Raw genomic sequence first — 14,836 nt, forward strand, 5'->3', positions numbered from 1 at the left:
GTGGCATTTCTGGCCTGCTGGCCCCATGCTGTAAATACCCACCGTGTCTCCCCACCCTTGCAGGTCCTGAGCCAGCTGGAGGCCTGTGGCCTCGTGGAGACCATCCACATCAGTGCCGCTGGCTTCCCCATCCGGTGAGTGGGCCGATTACTGCAGGGGGCAGGGCCAATGCCAGGGTGAACCTCGGGACTCAGGCCCAACCAGAGCCTGCCCGACCAGAACCTGCCCAGCCCAGAGAGGGATAAGGACATGAGGAGAAAGAGGTGGATCTGCCAAAGTCAACCTGGAACTTAAGGGGCTGCACGCGTTCATTTATCCATTCACTTTCTTTGCGCTATTTTGTACCAGGCACTGTTTCTAGTATATAGCAGTGAATAAGGAAGGGGAGTCTCTGCCCTCTTGGGGCATACATTCCTGTGGAAATCAGAATGAGAAGTCTAAAGTAATTCAGTGCTAGGAAAGAAACCAAAACTACTATTAGGTAGACTGACAGGGGCAGAGGCTCCTTGGGCTGGTCAGGGAGGGGCCCTCAAAGCAGTCAGGCCTCCAGGAAGCGAAGGGACCAGCCTGGGAAGGTTTGAGTGGGGAAAGCATTGCAGACCAAGGGAAGAACAACCTCAGAGCTCCCAGGTTAGGAACTGGGAGATGCTAAAGTGACTGGAGCATAGAGGGCCGGGAGGAGGGGATAGAGAGGGCGGGAGCCAGGCCCGCAGTGCCTTGTAGGCCATGTCAGGACTTTGCAGTTTGTCCTGAGTGCCGTGGAAGCTGCTGGATATAATAAGGAGGGAGCGTTGTGCGCTCATATTCTAAGAAGATCCCTGTGGCTGCTGTGTGGAGGTTGGACGTAGGGTCAGGAGAGAAGGGAAGAGATGAATGAGAAGGCTGTGGCAGGTGTACAGGCAAGATGGTGGCCCAGACGAGGGTGGCAGCAGTGAAAAATGGAGAGAAGTGGGTAAAATTGGAGTATGGCTTGTGATAGAAATAGGACTGTGGATTGATCAACCGTGGGGAGCAGTCAACTTCCAGGTCGCAGAAGCAGCTTCTGGGCTTCCATCTGAAGCAAATGGATGAATTGGGGGAAAGTTCCCCAAGATGGGATGGTCTGGGGAGGGTCAGGAATATGGCGTCATCAGGTTTGAAATGGCTCAGGGTTCAGCAGAGGGGCACTGTGAGCAAGGAGGAAATCACCTAGGGAGAGAGAGAAGGGGTCTGAGGCCATTCCCAGAGGAATGCTCAGATTCTGAGAAGTGGATGATGAGACACCAGCAACAGCAACTTGCAAGGAGTCGTGAGTGAAGAAGGAAGCCAGGATGGTGGGTGCAAGAGAGCTCTACAAGGGAGAGGGGTCAGCTGGGCAAGAGGAAGACTGAGCACTGACCCCTGGATTTGGCGGCACAGCTGATGGCTGTGACAAGAGCCACATTGGTGCAGTGTTGGAGACAGAAGCCAGTACTAAGGAGGAGGAAATACAGGTATCAGATGTCACCAGCTGAGGAGAGAAGCACCATGAAGGGGAGCAGAGAAATCAGGAAGTGGTGGAGGCAGTGGGGTCAGAGAGGACAGGCAGGAGACGTGGCTGAGCACGTGTGCATGGTAAGAATGGTCTAGTTGTCCGGGGAGAGGCCTGCGAGCCCCATTGGAAGGAGGCAGCCTGCAAATCCCCTACTAAAAGGGTGAGACATTTTGTTTTGGTTGATCGAGGCTGCAGGAAGAGCAGACTCAGTGTAAAATGCTCTCCGCTGAGTGACCCTGCTAATCTCTCCAGAACCACAGCCTCGTCCATTCAGTGGGCACAGTCAGGGCCGCTCTCTGCGGGGCTGTTGAGCAGATTGAATATGATAGTGTTGCACCCGAGCACTGTGCCTGGCTCACGGATGAAGTCACTTCATTCTCTTCTTCCACCTACTTTGGCTTCCAGAGTCTCGCACCGGAACTTCGTGGAACGATATGAATTGCTGAGAAGGCTCTGTCCTCGCACATCCCCTGGCCCCCACAGCCCATCTCCTGATGAAGGGCGCTCAGGTGAGTGGGGCCCGTTTGTTAGTTGTTTGTTCAACCACAGTTGACTGAACCAGCAACACTGGGCACCTACCCTGGGCCATCTCAAGGCTAGGGGTGGGGGTTCAGAGATGAATAAAACACAGCCCTGCCTTCATGGTTCTTGGTTCACTGAGGGAAACAAACTCAAAAAATGACAAACAGTGGGGAAAGTGGAAAGACATAGCTAGGAACAGGATGTTGTGGGTGTTGCTGGGGAGATGTGAATCAGGGAAGGCTTCCTAGAAGAGGTGGTGTCTGAGGACAGATGGGATTAGCCAAGTGAAGGGCATTCTGCATGACAGAAGTAAACTGAACAGAGGCCTACAGGCAGGAAACAGCACTGTGTGCGTGAGGAGCTCCAGGCCATTCAGTGTTACTGGCTCATAAGGCAGAGAATGGGAGGTGAGGCTGGGGTGATGGGCAGGGCCCAGTCACAGAAGCTGGACTTTATTCTCTGGGCAGATGGGAGGCACTTCCAGGGAAAAAGGGAGTGACATCAGCCTCATGCTTTCTTGAGACCACGGTGGGGGCCCCGTGGCAGGCCATGGGAGTGAGGCTGTTAAGTTGGCCAGAGCAGAGAGAAGCTAAAGATGTGGGTAGTCAGGAAATGTTGGGAAGAAACTGGTCAGACCAGGCAAGCATTTGGTTAGATGCAGAGGGTGAGGAAAGGAGAAAATTAACTCTGCCTGACCAGTGGGGAAGACAGGGTTGGGGGAAGCTGCTGAGCCCTCCCGGGGCTGGCTGGAGCTCCAGGCCCCTGGAGTCACCCAGTGGAGACGTCTGCAAAGCCTTTGGCAAGCTTTAATCTCAAGGGGAAGCCTGGCCTGTGGGCCCAATTTGGGGGTTGTGAGCATGTGCATATCACTGAGTCTGTGTGAGTGAGGGAGGAGGCCCTGGCACAGGTGGAGGGAGAGGCCAAGGACCGGGTGTGAGGCCCCACCCAGGAGGACCCCTGCCCCGCAGCAGCTGCTCCTCCCACCCACACAGCCTTACCCTGGGGCCCACAAGACCCGGCTGGGACAATTCTGCTTTGTTTTCCTCCTCTCCTAGACAGTTTTGTCACTTTCCTTTCATCCTTTCTCCCCACCTCTTTTCTCCCCCCTCTCTCCATGGTTTGCTCTACTGCTCTGGGTCTCTTGCCCAAAGCCCCCCTGGCCCCTGGTTGATTTTGCTGCTGTTTCTCATCTGCGGCATCTTCTTTGGCAGCCTCTGTCTCCAGAGAGGCACTGGGCAGCTAAAGGTGGTCAGAGCCCTCAGGTAAATCCTCCCTCTACAGGAGTCAGCCCTGCCAGATGCAGGAGGGCAGGCAGGGGGGCCCGCTGGGCCTCCACAGGACTGGGATTTGTCCCTTTTCCTATACATGGTGGGGAGTTAGGGGTCAGGGGCTGAGGGAGTGGCCTGGCTGTCCTGCTTCACCGTCAGTAAGTTTGGGGCCTTGGAAACAAATGCTGGCTGAGCAGCCTGGGATACCAGGTTGGAGTCCAGGCACCAAGAGCCTTTAGGCAGCCTGCCCAAGGGGACCCACGGGAATGGAGGCTGTGGGCCAGTCCAGGGCACAGCCACAAGTGGGGACTCTAAGACTTCTCAGGACATCAGGGGCCTGAGGGACAATCGAGGGGCTGCCTCTGATCTACCCCCAAAAAGGAAGGAGGTAGAAATGGTTAGAGGCAAGAACAGCAGGAAAGAAGCCTGTGGAATGTTGGGGAGACCAGAACCAGTTTCTTAAGGCCACAGAGGTATCTAGGCGACCAAGCACTGATGGGACCTCTGTCTCCCATCCCCTAGAATGGTCTCCACACACTGAGGAGGCCACGCTGCAACCTCTCCTCCGGGACATCCTACACACTCTGCCAGCTCTAACTCGGGCAGCAGCCACACCTGGTGACCCAGCTGAGGCTATGCCAGCCCCAGTGCACTGTGGCAGGACCAAGGTGTTCATGACTGACTCCACGGTAAGCTGGTTTGGGATGAGGAGCAGAGATTACAGAAGCCAGCTGCATGCTTTCTTCAGCAGGATAGGGTCTGGGCCCTCAGGGCAGGGGGAGAGGCTCAGGACCTCAGTGGATGTCCCTTCTTCCAGCTGGAGCTTCTGGAACGTGCGCGTGCACAGGTGCTGGAGCAGTGTGCCCGCTGCATCCAGGGCAGCTGGAGGCGACACCGGCACCGCAAGCAGGAGAGGCAGAGACGGGCTGCTGTGCTCATCCAGGCAGGTAGGAGGGGTGGGGCCCTGGGCAGGTGCCCAGCAAGTGGGCCTAGATGCGGCTGCTGATTGCACACAGACCCCACCTGATACCTGTTTCCTTTGAAATGCTGCCCCTTGAGTCCCCATACCAGGCTGACTGTGTCCAAGCCTCAGCAAGTTGATGGCACATCCTTCTGGTGCCCTGGGACTCAAATTCCCTGTCTAGCTCACCCAGAGCATCTCTCCGGTTCAGTGGAAACCAGGTCAGACCACAAATAAGGGTGCTCTGTAGGTAACAGAGGCTAAAAATGTGCCTTTGATTCCCCTTTCCCAGATCTCGACAGCTGTTTATACCATCTTTTTTTCCCCTTATAACAACTCAAATCATTACCCGCTGGGCTCCAGCACTTGTAATGAGTTTAAGAAGGTAAAAACTGACAAGATTTGATTCGTCAAAGGAAGCGCTGTATGAACCATGTTCATAGCAGTCTTATTTTGAAAAATAAAAATACTAGAAACAACCCAACTATCTGACAGTGGTGGAGTCATGGCTACATTATGGACCATCCTTATGATGCAGCTAAGAAGTATTTTTGAAGACTCTTTTAAACTTAATGGAAAACCAGTTCCAATATGACGTTAAAAGCTGGATGCCAAACTACATGTCAAAGGTGATGCCACCTCTGTATGGTGCGTTTCTGTGTGTACAGGCATGAAAGAATTCTATAAAGAAACACTGTAAAACCATTTGGGTTGGTGAGATAACAGGTGATTTTTAGGTTTGTGTTTAAACTTTTTAGTTTTCTAGAATCCAAATGTATTAGTATTTAATGGAATAGCCCTTTTTCTGAATATGATTGTACCAAAAAGAATCAGAAAATGCTGAAATTTCAAGAGAAGAAAATAAAAATTTCCACACGATCAGTCCACCATCCAGTAGTTATTACCTTAACCAGCATGTGGGTGTACAGCAGTGTCATTCGTGGATTCATAAAGCAAGCAAGCAAGCAAATTCAACTGAGAGTTTCCCAAAAAAATCGAAATAATTTTAAAAGATGCAGATGACTCAGATCCCTCTTGTTCCCTGGGCACTGCCCCAGACTGAGCCTGCTCCCAGCTGCCCCTCTCAATGTGTAGGTCTCTCCAAGTCTGAGGACAGTCTGAGAGGGTTTTCCAGAGCCAATTTTGCTATATATATTGACTTTGGTACCTTACCTTATGTAGTGGCACGAGGTAGCCATTCATTGAAAAAGGAGCTATTTCAAACCTTTACAGCTGCTCTGGTGTTGCTGAACAGCCAGGTTACCGATAGCACTAATGAACATTTTACTCTCTTTCCTGTTTCTGGGCAAACCCCTCAGCTGTTCGTTCCTGGTTAACTTGGAAACACATCCAGAGGCTGCACAGAGCTGCCATGGTCATCCAGTACACGTGGCAGAGATGGAGAGTGAGTATCTAACTTGAGAAGTCAGGGTGGACAACAGGTATTTTGGTACCAGATAGACCCGGCTGGCATGCTGACCCTGCCACTGCAAAATGGGTGGCCTCATTTTCCTCATGTATGATATGGGCATGACCCCACCTACACTGCAGGGTGGTTATGACATAAAGAGTGGCATAAGCAACTCTGGGAATATACTAAAACCATGGAATTGTATACTTTAAAAGGGTAGGTTTGGGGCCGACCAGTGGTGTACTGGTGAAGTTTGCATGCTCCACTTTGGCGGCCCAGGGTTCGTGGGTTCTGATCCTGGGCACAGGCCTATACACAGCTTGTTAAGCCATGCTGTGGCAGTGTCCTACATACAAAATAGAGGAAGACTGGCACAGGTGTTAGCTCAGGGACAATCTTCCTCACCAAAACAATAAAAAATGAAAGGGTAGGTTTTATGCTCCATCAAGTAGATCTCATTAGGCTTTTTTTTTTTTTTTTTTGGTGAGGAAGATTAGCCCTGAGCTAACATCTGTTGCCAATCCTCCTCTTTTTGCTGAGGAAGACTGGCCCTGGGCTAACATCCATGCCCATCTTCCTCTACTTTATATGGGACGCCACCACAGCATGGCTTGATAAGTGGTGCATAGATCCGTACCTGGGATTCAAACCTGCAAAACCTGGGCTGCCGAAGTGGAGCGCGCACACTTAACCACTACACCACCAGGCCGGCCCCAAGGCTATTGTTTTTTAAGGTAGCATATATAGGGGGTCTAAGCACAGTTGCCTTGGGTATAACGTTCTGCCACACAGAGCCCACCTAGTTGAAGCCATCCAGCTGTTCATGGCCAGGTGTCCTTCAGTTCACCTTGTTAAGCTGATTTATTAAAGAGAGTTTTGGTTTTCATTTGCATTAAGAGAGCTAATAAATTGAAAGCTATAAAGTGGTGTTCTCTTTTTAAGATCAGAATGGCCTGCCTTGCTTCTAAAGAACTGGATGGTGTGGAAGAAAAACACTTGTCTCAAGCTCCCCATTCCCCAGGATCCTTCCCGCTGCCCCAGGTGCAGACCAGGCTCCTGGGGGCGATAATCCGCCTCTGGCCCCTAGGACTGGTCCTGGCCAACGCAGCTGTGGGTATACGCGGCTTTCAGAGGAAACTGGTAGTCTGGGCCTGCCTCCAGCTGCCCGTGGGCAGCCCCAGTAGCTACACCATCTGGACAGCACAACAAGAACAAGCTGGTGTCATGTCCATCCGAGCACTGCCTCAGGTAAACTGTGTGGCAGGATGGCAATCCTGCCCACCACAGCTCCGGGTCCCTCATACTCCACTGTAGAAGGCAGAGGCAAAGCCCAGCCAAGTCCACAGCAGGAGCAGGACTGAGGGTGGGACGAGAGTCATCTGAACCCTACTGGGGAAACCAGAAGCCTGCGCTTCCCAGCTGGCTGCAGGTTTGGGTAGTTTCCATTGTTACAACTAGGAATTTTCCAGAGCCCTTTCACTTTTTAAAAACTGCCTCTAGGGGCCGGCCCGGCACCGCAGCGGTGCAGCGCCCGGGATTCGCCAGTTTCGATCCCGGGCACACATGAACGCACCACTTGTTAAACCATGCTGTGGCGGCGTCCCATATAAAGTAGAGGAAGATGGGCATGGATGTTAGCCCAGGGCCAGTCTTCCTCAACAAAAAAGATGAGGATTGGTATCAGATGTTAGCTCAGGACTGGTCTTCCTCACAAAAAAAAAAAAAAAAAAACCTGCCTCTAAGTGTTCTAGCATCTCCTCTGAATCTTTTAATTAGTTCCACTTTCAAAAAATTTGAGTTGTGATGACAGCTTATTTCCTCCAATGGCACTGGATTTAGCACCATGCTTTCCTCAAACTGTATTACTTGGTTTAACTCCTATTCCAGCTGAAGAAATGATAAGCAGGTGAAGTCCAAGTGCTCTGTTTTTATATTATGGGCAGCCAGGGAAAAAGAGCCAGCACATAAAATGGGCTAATCCTCAACCTATTACATGGGGTCACAGCAAGGATTAGTGACAGTGACAAGGCAAAAGGAAGGAAACACCGAATTTCCACACCAGAGGAATTACTACAGGCCCTAATCTCGATAAGCTCTCCCAAGACAACCCACACACAGCCTAGCCAGAGTGTAAATGGAAGTGTAACATTTGATCCTCCAGCTTTAGGCAGTCATAAGAACGTGCTAGGCGATACTCCTAGTAGGGGAGAGCTCCCTCCTAGTGTTTCTTCATCTGTCTCACGCTGAATGGATGTGAAATTCTATATTTTAATACTGCTTTGGACTTGGCCATTGTTTTAGAATAAGGAAAGAAATCATCAACTCAATCCTGCTCCTGCTGTGACTCTCACACCAGTACGTACTTGTCCACACATCCCTGCATCTCTCTCCTAGGGTTCGATAAGGTTTCACTGCAGAAAGTCTCCACTGCGCTATGCTGACATCTGCCCTGAACCTTCGCCCTACAGTGTCACTGGCTTTAATCAGATTCTGCTGGAAAGACACAGCCTGGGCCACATGTGATCCCTCTCACCTTCTGTCCTCACCTGGCTGGGTGATCCTTGGTGCCTTTGTTTCTCAAGGCCTTTTCCTGCCAGCTGCCTTGCCAAAGACGTTTAATCAACACACAGCTGCCAAATGACTCCCATAGCAACTCCAAGCAGAGAGAGCGAGCAACGGCTGCTGCCTGCAAGCCAGGGCTGCGGCAGTGCCTGCACCGGTGGCCCTGGAGCTCCAATCTACACCTCAAGCCGACATGTGTCAGGGCTGGTAGTTAGCAAACAGGATTAAGAAACATCAGAGCCACGGAGAACTTACCACATCTTACTACCTTCACAGATCCAACTCAGTGGTGTCATTCATCACTACAGTCGGGCACCCCCCCATTCCCCACAAACAAAACAGGCAAAGTCAGCTTGAAATCAGCTCTAAAATTCTGGCTGGGGGAAACCTTGCATTTAGGTCCTTAAGAAGGAACAAAACCTTACTATTTAATATGTTGTTGATTTATTTAATATAATTTCAAGCAATCAGATTATGAACTAAGGATGACAAGCAATGCAATGTACCATAAAACCACCATATCTTGATTTTATTTAATAACACTGAGCAAGTTTTAACTCAAATGGGTGTGAAACTTGATAAATGATATCATTGATGATGTCTACCTTAACTGTACCAAAAATAAAACATTTAAAAACAACCATCTGAAGTTTTCTTTCCATAAATGGTTTGCCATCTTGAATACCCCCATCTGGCTGAAACGCAAGCCCATGGCCATGGAGGTGAAGACCTGCATGACCTACCCTACATCAGCTGGTCTGAGCATCACCGCCATTGCTTAGGGCCCTACACTAGCTGGTCTCCCGGGAGAAGGAGCAGGCAGGTTCCGAGAGTCAAGCACATGCTTGAGCAGACAGCAGAATAATCCATCTTAAGAATCCTCATTCTGAGATGGTTCCACAATCCTTAAACAGCAGTCAGCAAACTCCACAAACAAGGGCTCCTGCATGCAGGCTCTCATGAGCTTTGCCTTGTTATCTCCCTGATCAAGGCTGACCATCAACTGTCTAAGGTGTGGGTTGAGCAGTAAGCTTCTTAGTGCTGCAGACTCTCCTGAAAAATTAACAAGGAAAGAAAGGCCATCTGGATTCACGTGGGAACAGGTGGAGACAGCTGAAAGCTCAATGTTTCAAACGTAATGACTATGAGGGATGTCGCATCCCCTTAATCTTTAAACCCACACATTAACCCAGTGCTTCACATAAACAAGGTGAGATGAGCCTATTAGATGATTTCCAAGTTAATGCTACCAGAGATTCCTGTTCTTGATATCTTTGTAAATATTTGAGCTTTATGCCATTTCACCTAAGAAAAAATAATTTATTTTACCAGCACAAATACAGGGAACAACAGCCTTGAGCTGCTGGCATGTTTTCCTCCTGTACAGGCATGAAGGTTCTCAGTGGTGAGGACAATTATACCAAATACTCTGAATGATGTTTAAGTGAGTGCTTGATCCAGCATGAAGCAGGATCAGTAGCAGGAACTGACACTAACATCTGTTGGGTGCTTTACAGTTTACAGAATTGTTTACACTTATGCCCACTCAGCTCTAATCTCAGTCTATTCACTACCAGGGGACTGGGGGCAAAGCACCACCTGTCAGCCTGACTCGTAAATGGGAGGAATGAAAACAACGCCCACCTTTAGGAAGTACACCAGCCTGTTAAGTACATACTTAACTGCTGTAAGGACTGACAGCAGTCCCCCCAAATGCTGGGCATTATTAACACCCGAGTCCCTCTAAGAAATCAAATCCTGGGATTACTCAGTTTGCATTAATGGCTGGGGACATGGGAATAAATGCAGGCCCCTGCCCTACAGATTGGTGTGAGAGACAAATTACCAGAAAATGTGGTGACAGGTATATTTATTATAAGGCACCACTGAAAAAGTGGCTAATTCTGAAAGAGAGAAGAAAAGTCAAGAAAAGTTTAGCTGAGGGAAGGAAACTTGAACGAAGCCTTGAAGGAGCAGAACTTTGCCAACCCACAAAGCCAAGAGGATTCCAGACCGAGAGGATGGCCCTGTCGGCTGGCTGGGAGGTGCGGAAGCCTGTGTATTTACAGAACCAGGCGGCTGGAGGAAGGGCTTGGCACGCCACACTAAAGTATTTAATAACTTTAAAAAATCACATTCTATACAATAGATTAAATGTTATCTCAATGGTTGACAAGTCAACAATGCACAGACTTACCTAAATTCTTTAAATTCTGCAAAGAAACTCTGTCCTCTTCCTCATCACTATTGAGAAAGTCAGCTATGGAGTCGTCATCATCATCTAAGGAAGACAGAACATAATCAGCTGCTTATGACTAAAAAGAGAGCCTGGGTGCCAGACCTGAACTACGGTTCCAATGATGAAAATGTACATGCACATGGGTGACAGTCAAACGGGTATGCAAGTAGGTACAGATAAAAGGAACCTCTTTTTTTCTCTGGAATTTGTGACTAGACTCACACTCCTTTTAGGAAAGGGAAAGAAAGTGAAAGAGAGAAGAATTGGTGACTTTAACGAATGCATCCTAGTGTTCACAGACTTACTCTACGTGTTTCCCTGTGGTCTTTGGGCTTGGAGCCTGATTTTCCAATTGTTATCGCCCCACCTCCCCTCACTCTGGCTCCAGCCCTGTCATGAGCCAAAAAATCTAGGTGCTCTGTAAAAACCTGTGCTTTGAGCGTGGGCAGAAACTGCTGGCACTGCCTGAACCCAACAAGGAAGATTCTCAAGGCGCAGAAAGGGGCCATCCTCTTGCTGTGAGTGTTCAATATCTCTTTGGTGGCACTGGGGCTACATTCAGAGCCTAGCGTGGTACATGATGCCCAGGAGGTATTAAAGAAAGGGTGACTGGCTGGATGGGATGACAGCCCACTCCCACTGTAAGCTGTGAGGAGCCCCCAGCAGCAGCAAGGTGACCTCGGCCAAAGGCAGCCTCCCGCCCAGGCCTGGCTCAACTGAACTACAGCCTCAGCCAGAGCCATGGAGGCAGACCCCAAGCTGTGACTGGAGAAGGCTCCTGCCAGCAGGGTCCACCTCTCACCTCACCCCCAAACCATGGCTATGGCCTTTCCCCCTTCTGCCTCCTGCCCCCAGATTTCTTGTCCTGAACAATGCCTGCAGGCTACTCTATAATATCACCCGTGACGACATGTGGTCTCACTCCTGGTGCTCTGGACTAAGGAAGCTGCTGCTCCCTAATGAAGCCACCATTCTTGACTCCCTGCCCCAAACCAAGTCTCCTCTGCTCTTTCAACTTATTCTATTTGAAACCCTTTTCTAGGTTTGTTTGAAGTCAAACCACCCACCTTTATTTTCCACAGGCTTTATAGTTTTTGTAGTAAGAGCTGATCTTATTTTTTTCTCAACAGGACGAGTTTCAGGGTTGCACTGCTCTGAAAGAGACAAAAATCTCAGGCGCACATCACCTCCATTCTGATGGCAAGGCTGCACCTCCCCACCAAGCCAGAATCTAGGTGGAAGCATACATATGAAGTAAGGGATGTGGATGGGGGTGGAAATGGATGTAGAGGAAGTGAGAGATCAAAGCAAGGGGCAGTATCAGGAAAGCACTGAGCAATCCTGAGCCTGGCAGAAGGCCTCATGCACCCCTAGGCCTGTCCCCATCCTTCCTTGTCCTGCCTAATCTCAACAGGGCTTTCACCACTATTAACTGGCACACTGACTTCAATTAGCATCAAACTATTTTCTCAGCAGTTTCAGATACCAAATTTGCATGTACCATGTGCCACTGGGAATACACAGAGGTAAGTCATCAGGCCCATCTCTGAGGGGTTTAGTCTTGATGACAGCTAGAGATATGGATAAGATAAGGAGAGTCTGATCTAAGTCACCTGAGAGAGCCAGGAGACAGGACCAAGAGGAGTCTTGGAGGCGGAGGCACTGCTAGTTGGCAAGAGCATTCCTGGCAGAGGGAAAGGCTGGACCAGACCCTTGAAAGAATACGGTCAAGTGCAAGGAGACTGCAGGGAGATGGTGATGAGCAACTGTCCGCTGCCTGGTAGGGCAGACCTGCCAGATGGTTGGGGCACAAAACATGGAAGCCAGAGCAAAAGAATGCCACACACCAGAGGTTTGCCTTTCTTCCCAAGACAAGTGTCTGTCAGCAAGGACACTATTGTGTTCAGGGCAGAAAGCTCCTTAATGGTGTAGTATAGTCTCACATACCACAGGATGTTTATCTGAGCCTATACCAATCACCTGTAGTACCACCAACTCCTCCTCAGCTACTGTGATGACAAAAACATTGCCCCAGGGAGAACAATACCTAGCTTGAGAACCACCGCCTCCTTTGCTAGACAGACTCAGAGTTTTCAATAAGTGAGTGAACTGCTCAAGTTTGCATTTCAGAAAAATCTAAGCTGGCAGAAGCTGGGCCACGCAGTGAAGAGCTCCTGATTGCCCAAGGGATTCTTGGAGGAACTTCACAGGGCTGCAGAGCCTGCGAGGAAAGCGTTCTGACCTAGCTCCCCAACCCTATTTCCAGCAAAGCAAGTGTACTTCTTTCCTAACTTGAGCTGAAAGGCTTCTTTTGAAAATGCTGCAAAGATATTAAGGTAAAAAAAAAAAAGCAGGGGGGTCGGGGTTTGAAACATACTGCTGTAAACCAGAGACTGGAAGGGATGAAACTAGAGGCAACCAACCACTACACAACTTTAACATAAGAACCAACCGAGCATGAGGTCGTGGGAAAGGGTCCCTGAGAACAGAGAGGAGAGGCCAGATTAGAGGAGGACTTAACACGTAGACAAGATTAATAGACCAAGGCCATCACTCCTTATTGTAAACAGATCTACCCCACTGTTTCTAACAAGGCATTATTCAAAAGAAAGAAAACGTTCTTGTCAACCTTAGCCAGAGCAGTGTCTGCCAAACGGTGACGGGCTGCGTCAGAATGCTACGATGAGGCAACAACTAGGGTACACTTCCGCGAAAGCAGTCGACTATTTTTAAAGAGGAGGATGACACGTAGAAGGAGAGGCAGAGCAGAAACCAAGTGTTTGATTGTTCAAAATACGGAACGGCATTCACGGGCAGAGGTCCCCCCAGGGGCTCCGACAGGCTCGGGCGCGGCAAGGCCGGGACGGAGCACGGCCAGGGGTGTTCACGTCGCCGAGACGGCGGCGAGAAGTGGGGGCCGCCCCGCACGAAGAGGGGGCCGGCGGCTGAGGCGGGGACGCCGGGCCTTACCTTTGTGCTTCCGGAAGCAGGTCACGGAGCAGCTGTAACAACAGAGCCCACAGGCCGCGTCAGCCACGGAGGCCGCGCGGACCCTCCCGCAGTCCCGCAGCCCCCACCCGGGCCCCCGCCCGCCCGACACGCGCGCTCTCCTTCCCCACGGCCTTTCGCTCTCACTACGGCACGCGGCAGGCGGGGCAGCGGTATTTGGGCTTCTCCAAGCAGATGACGCAGACGATGGTGCTACAATTGAGCGACGCCATGGCGTCGCCGCGGACTCCCTCACACCGGGGCGCGCCGGTCTCTCTGCGCGTGTCCCACGCGCACGCCTTTTTTTCCCGTTTCCTTAACCAGGACCAATCAGCGCGCAGCACTTACTGGCAGTCAAAAGCAATGGATTGACCCTGCTCATTGTTCCAGGCCTGATAAGTAGAAAGTCGATACACTCGATGTACATCCAGTAGCTGCATCATAGGTTTTCCCTGATTAGGTCACATCGTCGAAGAACTTGTTATGTAGCCCCGTCCGTGTCCCTAAGCGGCTGCGTGACTTGGAGCAAGTCATCGTCACTCTCCAGTTCTGTTGCCCCGCATGTAAAAAGAATACGTGGGACTCAATGTTCTTTACTTGCTGGCTTGGACTTTCTGAATCTCGCATGGGCATTGTGTTCTCCGAGCGCACCTCATTCGCTTACCTCTAGCAACTAAGTCCAGACACTGGCCAAACCAGAATCGGTTAGATCACACGACACACACGTGCCCTGCCCAGCCTATCCCATTTTTCTCAAAGGAAAGAAAGACGAGGCTTGGCCACTGACAAATGTTTATTGAGCTACAACTTTGAGCCCTGCACTGCCCACACGTTGGGCTGGGGACACCTGGGGATTAGCAGGCACGGTCTCTGCCCTCTGGGAGCTTAAGGCTTAGAGCGAAGGCAGGAGGGAGACGAGGGAGGGAAGAGACTCTGCTGCTAGCCTGTACTTGCATGACCCTAGAGTGCGTGCCTCCTTAAATTTTGCATCCTAGGCTCCTCACTCGCCTCACCCTAGTCCCAGCCCCGAATGGAATAGATTGGCCAGGGAACAGACAAGTGACCTCTGGCCCAAAGGTGGAGATCCTGGCCTAATGAATCGAGACAGGTGAACCGTGATGGGCCTTAAATACCACCTCAGGCTTTCGGAATATACAAAGTCACGATTTATTGTAGCCCTGCTCCTCCTTGAAGCCCTGAGCATTGCCCAGACTAACCAGGACTCCCACCCCACATGTGCATTGCCCTTCTAGCACCATAAGTCACCCTCACTCCCGTGTGCCTCCCCGTTTGTGTTGGCCCATCAGCCCTCAGGATCCCACTACTATAAGGGCCCCCCACGACTGTCACTGTCTGCAGGGATGAATCTGCT

General features: G+C 50.5%; 2 protein-coding genes across 4 annotated transcripts in view; one reads left to right on the plus strand and one right to left on the minus strand.

The window, feature by feature from the left end:
* MYO19 (myosin XIX) overlaps positions 1-8,877 on the plus strand; it is a 41,625-nt gene extending 32,748 nt beyond the window's left edge. For both annotated transcript variants that reach the window (XM_087440860.1, XM_004434822.3), the window contains exons 20-26: positions 64-134; positions 1,919-2,022; positions 3,826-3,992; positions 4,121-4,250; positions 5,584-5,669; positions 6,618-6,923; positions 8,070-8,877. In XM_087440860.1, the coding sequence (XP_087296986.1) occupies positions 64-134; positions 1,919-2,022; positions 3,826-3,992; positions 4,121-4,250; positions 5,584-5,669; positions 6,618-6,923; positions 8,070-8,198 (993 nt within the window). In that variant the 3' untranslated portion in view covers positions 8,199-8,877. The remainder of the gene's footprint in view (positions 1-63; positions 135-1,918; positions 2,023-3,825; positions 3,993-4,120; positions 4,251-5,583; positions 5,670-6,617; positions 6,924-8,069) is intronic.
* On the minus strand, positions 8,741-13,751 carry ZNHIT3 (zinc finger HIT-type containing 3). Of its 2 annotated transcripts, XM_004434821.3 has the most exons (5): positions 13,612-13,749; positions 13,447-13,478; positions 11,544-11,630; positions 10,435-10,518; positions 8,741-9,290 (listed from the first exon to the last, which is right to left on the minus strand). In XM_004434821.3, the coding sequence occupies exons 1-5, from the start codon at positions 13,695-13,697 to the stop codon at positions 9,109-9,111; spliced, it is 471 nt and encodes a 156-aa protein (XP_004434878.1). In that variant the 5' UTR covers positions 13,698-13,749; the 3' UTR covers positions 8,741-9,108. The 2 variants fall into 2 exon arrangements, with proteins under 2 accessions (XP_004434878.1, XP_087296990.1); XM_087440864.1 differs by lacking the exon at positions 11,544-11,630 and having other exon boundaries at positions 13,612-13,751.
* Between the last annotated feature and the right edge of the window lie 1,085 nt (positions 13,752-14,836).

This window comes from Ceratotherium simum, chromosome 16, assembly GCF_057802395.1.
Source record: "Ceratotherium simum simum isolate JZ-2026a chromosome 16, ASM5780239v1, whole genome shotgun sequence".
Lineage (NCBI taxonomy): Eukaryota > Metazoa > Chordata > Mammalia > Perissodactyla > Rhinocerotidae > Ceratotherium > Ceratotherium simum.

What these genes read in the sequence shown, in the direction of transcription:
- ZNHIT3 (XM_004434821.3), bottom strand. Translation starts at nt 13,697, where the DNA reads ATGGCGTCGCTCAATTGTAGCACCATCGTCTGCGTCATCTGCTTGGAG. An exon ending in CCCGCCTGCCGCGTGCCGTA is followed by an intron (nt 13,479 to 13,611) that starts GTGAGAGCGAAA and finishes CTGTTGTTACAG; the next exon opens with CTGCTCCGTGACCTGCTTCC. An exon ending in AAAGCCTGTGGAAAATAAAG is followed by an intron (nt 10,519 to 11,543) that starts GTGGGTGGTTTG and finishes TGTCTTCCTTAG; the next exon opens with ATGATGATGACGACTCCATA.